A 16,985-nucleotide genomic window follows, 5' to 3' on the forward strand; every position below is an offset into this window, starting at 1 on the left:
AAATCAAATGTTCAAGTGGAACTGATCAGAATCATAGGGGATTATTTTGTAGTCGTAATAATTAATTTCATTGTTGGAAAAATGTTGAATAAAAGCATTCTTTTTCTTATAAATTCAACCAATAACACAAGATCAAATAATCAAATTGGAATGATCACAATCATAGGGAATTATTTCGTAGTCATAAAATTAATGCCTCTGTGAGAAAAATATTAACCAAAGGAATCATCTTTTTCACAAAATCCCCCAAAAAACAAAATCAAATGTTCAAGTGGAGCAGATCAGAATCATAAGGGATTTTTTCTTGATTAGAAGATTAACTTTATTGTGGCAGATATAATGGGTAAAAGCCAAGGGCGTCATTTCGGGTGGCAGCCCCTCCCCCAATAATTTGAAGAAAAAACTATTAAATAGCCCATGCCCCTTGACTATCCGGATATGAACCCCATTTCCCCCCCTCCCATTAAAAATACTTGAGCTACTCCCCTGGTAAAAGCAGTCCCTTTAGCATGAATTTTTGAAATGTTGATTTTTCGTTTGAAATGTTAAAAAAGTATCATTATTTTCTACTGTTCCTGGAATGTTACAGTTTCTTTCAGTTTCATATTAAAACTTACCGGAAGGTATATTTGTTCTTACCAGTACCCAAAAAACTACCCCTTTTAATTTTCACTAAATGTTAAAATGATCTAAAAACTTACTCTGAATATGAGCTCATCCATATTGCTGACATCTAAATGTAAAGCAGCATTTGTGGTGGAGAAATTGCCCCATAGATGTCTCCCATTAGATTCAAATCTATTCCACTCCATGGTTATAGCAGGAGATACTTCTCCTGCACTGGATAAGCGAATTGCGCCTAATTGATTGTCATGAAAATATGAATAGGATATATTATGACGCATATCTCTGTCTGAAATTGATATAGAAAAAAAAAAATTACACATAAAATCTGAACAATTGTAAATAAACAAATAAAAATCGTAATTGTCAATAAAAAATAGAGTACAAAATAAAAATATAAATGATATATGAATAAACTACAAAAATAGAAACTGAAGCTTAATATAAAATATATGAATAAAACAAGTGAATAAATCAAAAATACAAATATAAATAAATATGAAATCTAAACAATCGATATAGTTATACAAAAGCAAACATGAGATTTTACCGACTTGGAAATTTTTGCTTTTTGTCTTTCTCAAAAACTTGAAAACCAATCAGGTTCTGGGTTCTCTTTACTGACAAAAAAAAGTAACAAACGACAAATACAACGCGTGCTAAAAGTCAGGGCTATTTGACTTCCCTTGCTGACATACACTTAAGGAATAGTGTGAAGGCTCTAAGAATATGCAGGATCGATGTCAGAAAAACAAACCAATGAAATTAAACCTTTTTAACACGGAAATCTAAGACATTAATATCTCTTTCTCTCTTAGATTACACGATTAAATTAATAACAATTTATTTTATGCAATTGATTAAATTACTACTAAATTATTATTAATTAAAATCAGATACTAAGTCTTTTCGAATCCCAATACCATTGTTCTTTATCATTTTGGTTAAAATTATCCAACGATATTAGCATATATTCTATTAGAAATCTTTTGAAGTTTGATTTAAAATGTTTCATAAGTAATTTATATCTTTCAAGGCAGGGCCCAAATTACATAAGAACGTTTCCTAGCAGGGTTTTTTCCCTTTCTGAAATAGTTTTAAGTATCTGCTATGTTTACCTTTCAGTCCTGATAATGCTTCCTTTTTGAATAAATTTATTTTGAAGGTGACTATAAATAGAAGGTGAAAAAAAAAAATCCGGGGCCCATTGTTGTGGTGAAGAAGCGAATTTCCTTGCAGTAAATAAATGGCAATTTTGGTTGTCCCGGTTTTGTGCAAATATTTTAGCACTGTAAGGGGGGAACTTCGATAACCATGCTACCCTGGGGATAAAATAAATTATTCCTTTCTTTAGTATTGATACTGGAGACTTTTTCAACTAGTATGATTCTTGAGTGTTTTTTTTTTTTTTTTTTTTTTTTTTTTGTATCCCTATTTGGACCATTGTTTGCCTTGATAAATTTTAACAAAAATCGGAAAGAAAAAAAAGATAAGAGATTGTACGTATATTTGTATATAAATAAGATCAAAAACTCCCGGGATGCAAAACAGCAAATGATACCTTCTGACCTACATGAAATTTATCTGTTCTAGGCTATCAGAGGCAACGCTGTAGCGTTGCCTATAGTAAAGGCCATACGGCTCCAATGTTTTATTTTATATTATTATTTTTTTTTTTCCAGAGGCACTTCATATGGAAGGGGTCGTCGTAGAATCTTCAAAGGGGTATCATTCGATTGGAAATCGAGAGTTCTATTGTCCTTTTTAATAGTCGAAAGTGATTGGAGGCCAACTAGCCCCCCCACGCCCATCCTTCCCCCAAACACCTCCAATCAAAATTTTGAGATAGCCATTTTGTTCAGCGTAGTTGATTTCCAGGTAGAAAAAATATTTTTGAGAAGGACACTCCCCCACAGCCCTCAGGGCAAGGGTGTTAAGTTATGCCCTGGGGGGCATAATGTTAATATTAACATAGCCCAAGCCGATTAAAAAAAAGGAAAAACAAAGGAAAGGGGGGGGGGAAGGAAAAATGGGGCTTAAAAGAAAAGTATTTGCTTAGTCTCTGAAAGTTTAGGTAGAATCCAAATTAACTTAGACCTGTAATGAAAATCCAAATTATAGTAAATTGAAATTAAGCTAGTTTCTCAAAAACTGAAAACTAAGCGAATTAAAAAAGTTATATGTTACCCATATCAAAAGATGCAACAGGTAGGGCCAGAATTTCGGCAATAAAACCATGCAAATTACTTCCACCAGTTGTGTGAACTCGAACACTCAGACTAGAGAAATCTGATTTCCAAAATATATTTTCTTTGGTTAAATTTTTGGCCATCAGTCGTGTTATGACTGTACTAGTGAGGTTGTATATATCTCCATTATATAAACCAATGTTATCGAGTTCAGTCATATTTGCGTGATCTGTGTCGTTGACAAAACTGAATTGCAATAATCTAATAGAAATAAAAGGAAACTTGATTAACAATCATTTTTTTTGTATTATTTATAAAAAATTATACTATGACGGCCCTCCCATGATAGTCCCTTTTATAGCCTTAGGATATATAGGCAATCAAACTAAAAAAGACCACCAAAACAATGTAATTCCTACTTTATAATATGCAACCCAGATTGTCATGTTTCCTCCTTTGATTATTCAAATTTTTAACTCATTTAAAATAGTATTTTTTTTTTCCCCAATATTCAGCACAATCACCGAAGATAAACTGGATATTTCAAGTTTACACAGCATAACCGGTTTGACAATGGGTCCATCGATAGAAAGAACAGCAAACAAATATATATATTATAAGGGCTATATATCTTCCCATCGGGGGAAGGGAGTGCATGGTCAGGTAACACCTATCATTTAAAAAAAGCATAAAATAAGGAATCTAATGGTACCATTTTAAAGTTTTATGTTAGGTTTGTATATAGCCTAGAGCTATATATGGGACTATCAGGGGCTGGTTGAATTGTCAGAAATGCCGCTTTTACCATAAAAAAAAACAATATAAAAATAACAATCCTAATGGTACCATTTTAAAGTTTTATGTTAGGTTTGTATATAGCCTAGAGCTATATATGGGACTATCAGGGGCTGGTTGAATTGTCACAAATGTAACTTTTACCATTAAAAAAAGAACATAAAATTAACTATTTAAAAATGTCTCTCTTTTTGTTCTAACATGTCTCCTTCTGGAGAGCCTCTATTCTACAAATTTACCGAAATAATTACAGGGTATTATCTTAAATACAGCCCTTAATACTGAACATGATGACTGGAGCCGAAGATTTTAAGACAGATTTATGTTTGTTTTTGTTTTCATTATTCTGTGCTTCCAAATGAACATTGCTGTTGTTGTTCAATGGGACGATCTTGCGCAACGTCAACAAAAATAGAACAATCATGTTTTTCTTAGCGAGTTTCACTCTAAAATATTTGTTTTATTTTTTACAACTCGTCGTAGCACAAACTATTTTGGGCTAACATAGCGACGCAAGGTCTTCCTTCATCCCACTAATATTCAGAGCTTCACTCGTTGCTCCCTTCTTGGGAATTCCCTTTTCATTAAAAAAAAAAGTTTCTCACATTCCATTGGAGAACGTCCATATTATTGTTTGTCTTGACTTAGATTTCCAAAAAGGACAATTTTTGGTACCTTGTCATCCTCCATCGATTGAACGTGACCAAATTTTACTTTGACTATTTGATTTCCGTAATAAACTCACAATAGTGGGGATTTATTTTAATTAGGGATAGGGGTTTGTACTTGGAAGCCGGGATTGATGAGAAAAAATAAGTGACAAAGACACAATCATGGGGAGAGATAAAGGCTAATAACAAAGATCCTCCAGAGCCTCTGTTGACACACAGAGGCTCTGAGCGTCGAATTTCGCTTCAGCTGTCGGGCGGTTTTTACAGGGACAGGTAGAAAGTCTGTCACCTGACCTTGCAGAAGCTAGAATTGCACCGCGGACCCCATGCTGCCAAGCAAGATATTAATCCACTGTGCTACCACAAGGTAAATATGAGGAAACTCGCCATAAATTTTGAAGACAATTATAGAGTAGGAGGATAAGGGGCAAGCATATCCATTGAGAAGGGGGTAGTTTTTTCCCCCCTCAGAACTGCAACAGTAAATACTGTGCATCAGAATGGAGAAAGCGTCAAACAAATCAAAGTTTCTTATAAATCGCTGGAATCTTTCCGATTCTCTACCTCTCTCTTTTTTTTTCTAACTCGTTTTTCTTAACTCACCGGCTTTTTTGTACCGTTTTTTGTTTGTTGGTTATCCCATACCAAATTTTTTCATTTATGCGTTTTTATAGCTTAGATCAATTCGATGTCTGTTTTAAGTAAAGCCCAATCCTTTTTGCGTCCCTCGTTTTCGACACACTTCGTTACTTATTTTCCCCTTAGCTCAAACATTGAAAAAGGCACGTCCCTGCATCCCATTGTTAAAAACACTAGGTCCATAAAGTATGACAAAATGACATATTGCATTAATAAAAATGTAAAAATTTACAACTAACAAAATGTCAGTATGACAAAATGACATACGTATGACAAATCCACAATTTACCTGAAGCCGATCGAGCGATAGCCGGTTTTCGTTTCAAATATCTTCACACAATCAGATGGCGTGTTTTTATACCGGAAATATAACACCACTCTTTCCTCAATAAAAATCCTCTTTGCAGGGTCACAGGCGTCAAGCAAACCAAAAGCTTCTATTGGTAGATGGCTCTGTTTTAGGGGTTGGAAAGAGCTGACGTCGTTGTCACGTGACTCACCATTTAAAATAAGCATATTCATTCCATGGCCCAGATTCCCAGAGATCCTAAGAAAAGAAATGTCATAAATAGGACCGATAAGAAAATATTTATTCTGAAACCTGATGAATATTCCCAGTGAAGGTTCAGTAATCGTTTAGAGAGTTGTTAAAATGATCAGGTGACAATCCTATATAAAATCACGACAAGTACATATTTTAATATGATTTTTGACTTCTATCAGAATTGGCATTTAAGATTTTTTTTTGAAATTTCAATTCAATTTACTTGAAAAAATAACTGAGGAACAAAAAACAAAAAAATGGTTAGGCATCAAGCTCTTAGGAAACTCTGCGGCTAAATCAACAATATATTTCACAATAAAATGAAAATAAAACAAAGTAAAGTGAGAGAGCCCATATAGCGTCATTCTAAAGTTCCAATCAAACCTTAACAGGAGTTTTTTGTATCTTCACAAGCAGACAAGGGCACCAATTCACGAAAATTTAGGGGAAGGGCAAGGATTTTTTTCACTTCTTTTAAATGAAGAAACGAAAACATATACTTTCTAAAATTTAGGGGGGATGAGGGGCCCGTGCATCTGAACACTCGCTTAACGCAACCCATTTAACTCAATCCTCGTTCAGCTCAACCCGAGTTTAACTTAACCCCTGTGCAACTCAACCTCGAGCAGCTCAATTGTCACTCAGCTCAACCCTCGTTTAACTCTACCCTCATGCCACGCAGCCCCCATTTAAGCCAACCCTACTTGACTCGACCCCCATTAAAAACCACCCTCCTTGACATCAGCAACCTAATTAGAAAATATAGTTCAGCCCGTTTTGTCAGTAGTGATATAAGTTAACTCAATGAAATGGTCTTTGTTCCTTGGCTAGTTCTTATGTCGTGTTTTTTATTTAAATGGGGTTGAGTTGAGCGAGGTTTAAGTTAAACAGATGAAGCTGAAAAAGGTTGAGTTAAGCAGGGCTCGAAGGGGGGGGGGGGCAAATGTAATCCAGCAAAAACCATCGGAAAAAAGAAGAAAATCTGGAGAACAACTAATAACAAACAAAGGGCTAGAACTACAATCTTAGCCTCGCAATTATCCCCGGACAGCCCCTCAAGGGCAAGAAACTCAAATCTTGCTAGCAACAGACTTTAAACAAAGGTTTCGTGAATAAACTTTTTATGGAACAATACAAATGTTATATATTGGGATGACATATAGGCCAGTTGACAAAATAATCTAGGGGGGGGGGGATCCTTCCCACATCGTTCTCCTCCAATTGGTGACACTGAATAACGCCAAATTATTTAGAGTTTGGTGATTTCTCTTCTTTTAAAGTTCCATATCCCATATATTATTATTATTTTTATCATTAACAGACGGGTCACAAGATAAGCAACAGTTAAATCTCCATATAATACTGACAAAAGTTTGGTAAATTTGTAGTTTACAACAAAATTTAGCTAGGATGAAAGTGAATACATCACTAGATGTTTTTCCTTATGTTCTTCTACAGTTCAATAATCATTTCTGGAACAAATTCCATCTTGAGCACTTAATAGGGCCCAAAAGGTAAAACAGTCCGTAATTATCAAAAGTTTAAAAACATGATTAAAAAAACTGTCTAGTAAAAAAAATTTGCCATTTCCAGCTGATTCAGAGTGGTTATTATTAATTTCCTTAGTCTTGATAGAAAGATATTATTAAGGAAACAAATTTGCAGAATTTTTAGAAAGAGCCTCAAACCCCTGAAAAATGACATCACAGGAAAATGGGTCATTTTTTAGGGGTTTCTAGCTCTTTTTATAAATTTCTGCAAATTTGTACTCAAAATAACATTTTATTAATTAAGATAATAAAAACAATAATTACCATTCCTGAATCCGCTACAAATGGTAATTTTTTTTCACTGGCCATTTTAGCCCTTTAAGGGCTCAAAATAGAGTGTGCCCCAGATGCAATTATTGAATAATGAAAGAGCATTAAAAAAGACATCAGGTGGTATATTCACTTTCATTACAGCTAATTTAGGCCTATGTTCTAAACTACAAATTTACCAAAAGTTTTTTATCAGTATTATACGGACTTATGGAGCATAATAGCCTACTGGTAAAAGTGTTTCTATATAGATAGTATATGGAAAAACTTATTAATCTTAATGAAGTTTTATCAGCATTATTGGTCTATGTGTATTTTCCTTTTTTCATGGCTCCAAAATAATTCTGCACAAATTTTCTCGGTTATATCTAATATCTTCATTAATTTAGCTTATTTATCTATTATCAGTATATTTTAGGCCTAGACCGATATTTACAAATGCTCGCAAGATATATAACAAAGTAACGTATCTTTATTCACTTATATAACAGCAGCTTGGCGCAGCGGAAGCGCGCTGGGCCCATAACCCAGAGGTCGGTGGATCGAAACCACTAGCTGCTAAATTTTTTTATCCGAGTAGCATGTTTTTAAGAAAGATTACAAAGTGTTTAAATTAGGTCACGTCTTCATTATGGATTTGTCAAGCAAGGCCACGCGCGATTTTTTTTTTTTACTTTTTGGGATTTGCAGTCTCCGACGGAGCTTTCTAGGGCTCAAAATGCAAATCAGGCACAAATTTAATTCTGCACAAATTTTCTCGGTTATATCTAATATCTTAATTAATTTAGCTTATTTATCTATTACCAGTATATTTTAGGCCTAGACAGATATTTACAAATGCTCGCAATAACAAAGTAACATATCTTTTTTTGGCGCAGCGGAAGCGCGCTTGGCCCATAACCCAGAGGTCGGTGGATCGAATTTTTTTTTTCCGAGTAGCATGTTTTTAAGAAAGATTACATAAGTGTTTAAATTAGGTCACGTCTTCATTATGGATTTGTCAAGCAAGGCCACGCGTGATTTTTTTTTTACTTTTTGGGATTTGCAGTCTCCGACGGAGCTTTCTAGGGCTCAAAATGCAAATCAGGCAAATTGAAAAAAAGGATTAAGATCCTCCAGAGCCATGCTTGCGAATAGGGCGTCGAATCGAACATTTCAATAGCAGGGTTTGTTTTTAGAGGGATAAATAGCAACCCTGTCGCACAACCTTGTTGCGGTGAGATCGATTCCTGGGCCCCATAGGCCACAAAGGCCACCCTAGGCCACCAAGCCGAGCATCAATCCACTGTGCTACAACAGGGTAAATCAGTCGCATTTGAAGTGACTCTTCAAATTCACAAAATGTCAAGTCCGGTGGACGAAAATCTGTTTTCACTTGACCGGCTTTGTCTGAAATACTATATTGCCTTTATTTAAACGTTTGTATTAATATTCTAGGAAACCTCTTGTACTAACAATTGGTTGCATGAAGCTAATCATGCAACATTGTATGTAAGCTGATTTTTTTGCATGAAGGGGCATCTAAGCATTGCAAGTTATTTCCCATGCATCCTAGATTGAATGGTGGACATATAAATTCAAACTAACATCAAGAAGTTATTACGAAAAAAGCTGAATTTTTCACTAAAATAAATGCATAATTCTTCATTATAAGAGCAATTCTTAAGATTATTTTAAATGTTTTTAGCTAATAGTAAGCTCGTTCTACTTTTCAGTTGCAATAGCTATCTATTTTCTTTACTCTACAAATTTATTAGAATGTTAAAAAAAATACAACGAGAAGAAAAAGAAGAAAACAATGAGGCTTACCAGTTATCTAGCATAGGAACTGCTGTATGAGGACTGACAAGAAGAACGCCATCTGAAGCACAAGCTGTGACATTAATGTTTCGAATTATAGGGGCTCTTAAGATTGACTGCAACGCAGGGCTTTTCTCTCCATGAAGATAACCCGCACCTGATATCTGAACAAACTGCACAATTGATTCATTTGCTAATTTAGCTAGATGAGGAGGTATATGCTCGTGCTCAAAATTGGGGACTGAAATCCTTAAACCTCCCCAGTACCCAAGTTCTTCCTCTAAGTTCCTTTCCCCACAAGAAATAAACACAAAATCGTCTTCCCAGTGGCATTCTCGCTGTAAATAATCGCGATCTTCGCCGTCAAGCCTTATGGGACAATCAATAAGTCTTGGTTCTTTTCCTGTACACTGATAAGGTTCAGCCCATGTATGAATCCGTAGAAGACTATCCCACAGATATTCGTAGCGCCTACCACGTTTTTGATGGACGTTAATTACTTCATATCCAAGTTCACGGCAAACGACTTGTGCATCTACTTCTGTAAAACGAGTATCACATACCGGGACCCATTGAGTTAATGTTTTGTTAAAAACTTCAAGGTAACCTTCACGATTGGAACACGACCCGTCTCTACAGAGTCGCACACTTGGACTATCAATGGCTCTAATCATTCTAAACCGGGGTGTTTTAACAGCTGCGGGACGCATCTTGATTGGGGTTTGCCAATGACCTTCGGCTATTAAATTACCAAGCACTAAAATACCAACACTAGGATAAAACTCTAACTCTACTCCAGGAAGTATCACTAACGTACTACCGGGCATGACTGTTATGTCTCTTTGTACTATATATGGTGTCCTACGATAAGGTAGAGTCAAAAAGCCATTAATTCTGCCTCCTAAATTATTTAGATCAACCATCTGTCTTGGAGGTCTTGTTGATGACTGAGGACCAGCTACATCAGGCTCGAGAAGAAAAGGCTGGTACCTTGCAAGGGCATAAACATTCCAATCATCAAAATCGAAAATTCTATCTTCAATGGCTTTGATATCATTGCTACCCCACCAGTTACGCTGTGCGTTTATTGTATTATCAATTCGGGCAGTATGCAAGCCAGCAAGAAGCTCATAGTCTAGCTCATTATGATCAAAAATATTATCAGTAATATTTACTTTTTGTACTCCTTTAAGGGCTAATACGTAGGAAAAAATTTGGTGATAGCCTGCCGTCCTCATTATATTAGAACTGTGCTGGTTGTACGTAATTCGATTGTAGGTGAAATTAGCAAGTATATCACCTAAAATATCAGATTGAGAATCTGCAGCAAATTGTATAATAAAATCACCTGCATTTTTCTCAATTAAATTGCCACTTATTTCAATTGATTTCTCCATTCCCGTAACACTTATAAGCCCATTTTTACATCTATTGTTGCGGAATTGATTGCCAAACATTTTGAATACGGCATAGTGGCCGTCTACTGAAAACGCGAAATTTTGATTCTTCTCAAAGACACTATCCTCGATGTATACTGTATGTGTATAGTTCTCATTGTAGTGATAGACAAATGGGAGCTCAATAGAAAAACCCAGCTCATTATTATCAGTCATAGCAACAGATTTAAGCGTCCAATGAAATAAATTGCTTGAATCCCTCAAGTCTCTTGACTGCTGTACAATGGCACGTCCATTTTTTTCGATCCGCGTATTATTGATACTATATTTTATTTCGGCCAATGGCTGTTTACCAGTGTGTCTATGGGGCGTGGCCACAAGAATTGCCTCTTTTTCATTTGATGTAATATCCGAAAAAACAAATTCGATGCTTTCGTTCGATCTTCGAAGGTTATACCAGTTACCATCAGGACTGTATACCCTGAAATTAAAAAAAATATGTTATTTATGATTTCATAAGCTCATCCTTGAAAAGAAAACAAGGAAACAAATTGATAACCAAACACTTGTTGCAAGAAATTTTGTGTTTTGGAACGATCCTAAATGAAGAGGTTTTGGGGCCTTCCCACGGAAAAATATCAAAATTTAGCCAACAATTTCTTTCCCGTTTCTGAATTCCTTCATGTATAAAGTCCCCCCCCCCCCCCAAAAAAAAAACCTGCTTTGAATTCTTAACCAAATAACTTGCAACTGGAGAAATATCCGTAATGTTAACCAATAATAAAAATTTAGAAAAAAAAGAAATTGATTTTAAAAAAACCTTCTCGTAAAAGAAGTTATCCAAAGAAAAGTAAAGAGGCATAGTCAAACTTAGTATGAGCAGAATTAAAGTCCTATAACAATTCAAACTTAAAACGACATGAAATTACTGTCAAGGAATACTTGAAACCGGAAACCAATAGAAACTAAAACGAATAATCATATCACATTGATATAGATGAATAATTAAATCTTAAACAACAAAAATTACAAGGAATACTCGAGGCAAACTTAAAACGGACAGATATTACTTCAAACAGGAATTTGTCTACTACCCTAACCCTCTCACCCTGTACGTTAATCTTCTTGAGTCTACTCTGCCATTTGCCTTTTACTGACAACAAAATATATTAGGGATTTTAAGGATTTTTCAATAATTATCAAACTGAAAATTCAAATAATTACTACTAAATAAAACCTTGGATTATTGAATTTTCTAGGAACGAATATCATTATATAATTAAAATTCATTTTATTTTTGTTACTTATTTGCGTCATCTTGTTTATTACAGTGTTGTTTTTTTTAATGGGTGTATTTATATTGGGTTTAATATATTGTGTGTATAATTTTTTAAGTGGATGTATGGGTGTAATTTAAAATCTCTTCGTGAGCGAAAATCTCGCAAAGCTTGTAGGAAAACATAAATGTAGAAAAACATAAAAAATATAGTAAATGTAGTAAAAAAAAAATGTAATAAATGTAGGAAATGTAGGAAAACATATATGTAAAAGCGAAAATGTAGGAATAACAACCAACTAGGTAGTATACGCACATCTTGGATGAGACTTAGGATAACGTTTTTTTAGGGGGGGGGGGTTGAGAGAAGAAATTTGAAAGAAAAACCATAAACATCCAATTTCATTGATAAGTGTAAGAAATTACGGAGAGAATCATAACGTCAGGAGATTTGGCGTGTACTGTTTTGAAACAACAGGTTAAACAACAGTTTTTTTTTTGTATATTTAAGCCTTTGTGATTATTACAATTCCGAAATTTCATACAAAAAAAAATATTTTTCGTCTTTATTTCAGCTTTGAGAAAGAGGTGAAGTACGTCTATCCTTTTTCAAAAAAGTTAGGAGAGGGGTAGATGATTAAGGGCATTAGAGCACACCCTAGCTTACTTTGGTTCCCACATCATTCTCATCAAAAGCTATCCATTGCTAAACAAACATTAAAGTTTCAAATACACGATGTAGACAGAAAAAAAGTATAAAAAAAAAATACCTGTTATAATGAAGAGAGTGAAAACCTCTTTCATTTCGTTCAATTTTTCCATTTATAAGTGTAAGTTTCGGATGTGGACTTGGTAAGAGGCGGGAGCGTGCAATCTGCAAGTTTGATCCTGAAAAAAAATGATAGATTAAGCATAAAAAATTAAAAGGATTCTGTGAAAAAAAAAACTATTCTAACAAGAGGTAAACCAAAAAAACTATAGACAGAGGTAAAGTAAATAATAGATGCGGTTAATTTTTGATTGTGTTTTAGAATTAGCTTTAACTTACTAACACACACTGTGAGGGTGGACACCCTTTGATTGGTCCCAACAATCCCCTCCTCGTTGGAAGAATTAAAATAAAGCGCTAAAAAAATGCGTACTTTGGATTTTGAAGACCCCACCCCACCCAGAAAAACCTTCGAGTTTACGTCTTTGATATTTTTGTTTAATTGTTCTTTAATACGTGGGATGACCTTAAGAATCTTTGTAATCTCTTAGTTTCTTCACCTTTCCACGATGTTATTTAGCCCATGAAAACAAACTGTAAGTAAAGAATGATTTGTGCTAAAACAAACAAAATCTCTAAACAAATCAATTTTGATAACAGAATTTCCAGCAAAAGAGCTGGATTTCGATGGTGATTCTAAATGATTCGATAATTCAATAAATTCGATAATTCATAAATTTTTCTCTAGCCTAAAAGACACTGTATAAACAGTTTTGGCCTCCAAAAACAGTTTGACCCCCCCCCCCCTTACCCACTAAAAAAGAAATCAGACACATTCCAGAACCATATCACTTACACAAAATCATGTGAACTCTTTGGATTATCTGTGACTCGTCTTGGTGACCCTCTATTACTATCTAAATCTAACTTTAATAATAAAAAAAATCGTCTACAAACATGAAAGAAAGGACGGAGCATAAAAAAACAAAAAACACACAACAACACAAAAAAAGCAATTAGACTTATACGAGACAAGAAAAAAATATATAAATAAATTAAACATTTTTGTAAGCTCTTAGTTTCTTCGCCTTTCCACGATCTTAGCCCGTGAAAACGAACTGTAAGTAAAGAATGACTTGTGCTAAAAGTAAAAAAATCTTTAACAAGTGAATTTTTATAACAGAATTTACAGCAAAAGAACTGTATTTCGATGATGATTCTAAATAATTCGACAATTCAATAATTCAATAAATTATCTAAATTATAATTCAATAAATTCAATAAATTATTCAACAATTTTCAATAAATATTCAATAATTCAATAAATTTTTTCTAACCTAAAAGACACTGTTTAAACAGTTTTGGCCTCCAAAAACAATTTGATCCCCACCCCCTACACACAAAAAAAGAAATCAGTCACACTCCAGAACCAAAGGAGAATAATATCACTTACACAAAATCATGTGAACTCTTTGGATCACCTCATCTGTGTCTCGTTTTGGTGACCCTCAATCACTATCTAAATCTAACTTCGTTAAAAAAAAAATGGCTATAAACATGAAAGAAAGGATAGAGCATAAAAAATAAAGAAAAAACACACTCAAAAATACAAAAAAAGCAATTAGACTTGTATGAGACAAGAAAAAAAATCAATAAATTAAAAATCTTTGTAAGCTCTTGGTTTCTTCACTTTTCCATGATATTAGCCTGTGAAAACGAACTATAAGTAAAGAAAAAATTGTGATAAAAGTAAAAAAAATCTCTAAAAAAGTGAATTTTTATAACAGAATTTACAGCAAAAGAGCTGGATTTCGATGGTGATTTTAAATGATTCGATAATTCAATAAATTATATAAATTAAAATTCAATAAATTCAATAAATTATTCAATAATTTTCAATAAATATTCAATATTTCAATAAATTCGATAATTCAATAAATTTAAATTTAACCATCAAACGCCTCAAGCCTAAAGTATTTTGTTATATAATTGTTATTAGTACGGAACAAGTATTTTGTTATAGTATGGAACAAGGAGAAAACACCAAATTGGGAAGTTATCATTATTATTATTTTTCATATTCCCTCAGGGGTGATTGTGCTGAACTAGTGATCTTAGAATATAGGCAAAGGGCCCTTTAGAACGGAAATTGAAATTTATAGTCCCCTTTTTAAGAAAGAAAGAGAATCTCGCCTCTTTAAGTTAGCGTTTCCTGCAAAGAAATAATTAGTTAGCCAAGAGAGTGTCAAAATGTAATCAAGTAAAATTTTGAGACGGCAAATCAATTTAAATATATTGAAAAGCTATCAATTCAACTTTCCAGTTACGGAAGCTATAAGGCCCGGCAATAGTGCACTTGTCCCCCATATAAAACCAACAGCTTGCACTGAATAATTTAAGCCAAAAGAGGCCTGAGGCCATAAGATCTGGTAATAGTGCATTTGTCCCCCCCCCCATAAAAATGAACGGCTAACAATAAACAATTATAGGTCACAAGAGGCCAGAGGCCATAAGGCCTGGCAATAGCACACTTGTCCCCCATACAAAATGAACGGCTAATAATAAATAATTATAGGCCATAAGAGGTGAAAGGCCATAATTTGTCTCAAAACCCATACGGAGCCCATACGAAAAAAACGGTTCATAATAAATTTTATATAATAAATAATAGATAACTGTTTTACCTTCATTTAATTGAGTTTACTCATTTGAGGCTGCATAGAAATATGCACAGTGGTGTGTAGTTGTACATCAGCTATTTGGGAAGAGGCTTAGTCGATGTTTATGTGTGTTTTGGGAGGGAATGTTCGTGCATAAGGGTTAAAAATAAGGCCTTATACGCATTTAAGTGAGTCACGGGTCAAATAATGAAAAACTATTAATTTAAACAGTAGCCCTTATCAATAGAAACTCAAACTCTAAAAATTGAAGTCAAATTCCAAAATAAGCATCCACTTCACATAAATGAAAAAATCAAATTTAAAACAAACAGAATTAGTATGAATAAGAGAAATGCTAAAAATAGCCCTATAAATTTTCATTTTAAAGCATCACTTTTTAACTGAATTAATTTTAGCTCATTATAGGTTTCGGTTACACTCTTTACTTTTCAAAAACAAAACTTCAACTGACATTTCTTTTTCATGTTTTGAAAGTATCTTCATTCAATAGTTTAGATGTACTACTTTCAATTGTTGCTGGAATACTAAAAAGGGATACAGTAAAACAAGATCATTACATACAACGTCGGCTCCCCATATCTCCCAGTTCTATCTCTATCTACCCCGCTATTACTATTATTGCTGCCATAACATTATATCTTCAGGATGGATGCAAAAGAGATTACTTACTTTTAAAAGAAGTTATATAGATGACCGTCGACCCTAGTGGCTGTAGTCCAGGCTTATATCTAACAGTGACTTGATATGTACTTGTTACATCAGGTAGACTACCCGGATTCTTTCGAATATCCCAAACTTGGTCACTGAGTTCCCCAAAATCTTCAAAACGAAGCTGCTCTGAGCTTGAAAACTGAATCGGATGAAGAAGCTGCATTCCAATTACATACAAGGGGTCAGTCTACAACAAAAGTATAATTATACTTTTTTTTACAAAGTAGCTAATATTAAAATATTAGATGAGATGTCATCTACATTAAGAGTATTGAGGCACACAGTTGAAGTTGTAAAGCCGATTATCTACCTTGGATCTGACATCACAGATAACGACTCAGTTGAAACAGAAAATCAGTCCCGTAATGCTAAAGCTGCGTCAATTTTGGCGCGACTAAATTGTTTCGTGTGGTCGTCATAATATCAGTAAAAAACAAAAATGAGGATGTACAATACCACCATAGCTCAAGTTCTTTCCTACATAGCTGTGACTTGGTTGGCTGCTGCTTCTGTTCGTGATTGTATAGATGTAGCCCAAACAAAGGCCTTAAGACGAACTGAACATATAAGGTGGTGTGACTTTTAATCTAATACCCGACTACTAGCATTGACAAATCAGGCCCTCAACTTTTATCTGCTCTCCGACCAAACTCCACGGTGTTTTGACCAATTATTTTCAATACCAGCAGAGACATTCATCCGAACACTATTTGATTTTGACCCCCTTGCTCAAGGCTGGAAGCACCCCAACAGAAAGCCGCAGTGCAGATGGGGTGGCGGTTTCTTCCAGTACCTCTTCATTATCGATACTGATCTCCAAGAAGTAGTCGCACTTTTATAAGACCCTTCGGACAGGAGGAAAAGAGTCACGTCCGTCTCGGATCTGGACCACTACCAGGTGCGATAAGTTAAGTAAGTAACTACATATTGTGTTCACCTAAGCGTGTTCTGGGTGCAAGACCATGCTTCAGCATGCGCATATGTTTGAGTACCTATTGGTAAAAACATTCCTTTTATGCTATACACATGCCCTACCATGAACTGCTGATACCTTTCAACTTTAACATGGAAATTCAGCCAATTCTACATCGCTAACCAAGCAATTGATTAAAGATTGAGCACTAAAAAT

The 16,985-nt window shown here is 34.4% G+C and overlaps 1 protein-coding gene and 1 non-coding gene across 2 annotated transcripts in view; one reads left to right on the plus strand and one right to left on the minus strand.

Annotated features, from left to right (window-relative positions):
• Window positions 1-16,039, minus strand: part of LOC148950480 (protein bark beetle-like) — a 45,030-nt gene extending 28,991 nt beyond the window's left edge. Inside the window, exons 1-6 of the mRNA XM_089092435.1 lie at window positions 15,815-16,039; window positions 12,526-12,643; window positions 9,092-10,960; window positions 5,208-5,465; window positions 2,812-3,074; window positions 702-913 (exon numbers count right to left, since the gene is read on the minus strand). Coding sequence (XP_088948561.1) covers window positions 702-913; window positions 2,812-3,074; window positions 5,208-5,465; window positions 9,092-10,960; window positions 12,526-12,643; window positions 15,815-16,019 — 2,925 coding nt within the window. The 5' untranslated portion in view covers window positions 16,020-16,039. The remainder of the gene's footprint in view (window positions 1-701; window positions 914-2,811; window positions 3,075-5,207; window positions 5,466-9,091; window positions 10,961-12,525; window positions 12,644-15,814) is intronic.
• TRNAM-CAU (transfer RNA methionine (anticodon CAU)) lies at window positions 7,772-7,843 on the plus strand. The gene has a single exon. It is a non-coding gene; the product is annotated as a tRNA-Met (tRNA).
• Window positions 16,040-16,985: the final 946 nt, after the last annotated feature.

The sequence above is a fragment of the Artemia sp. Qi Xiang Cuo genome, chromosome 7, assembly GCF_049724085.1.
Source record: "Artemia sp. Qi Xiang Cuo chromosome 7, ASM4972408v1, whole genome shotgun sequence".
Classification (NCBI taxonomy): Eukaryota; Metazoa; Arthropoda; class Branchiopoda; order Anostraca; family Artemiidae; genus Artemia; species Artemia sp. Qi Xiang Cuo.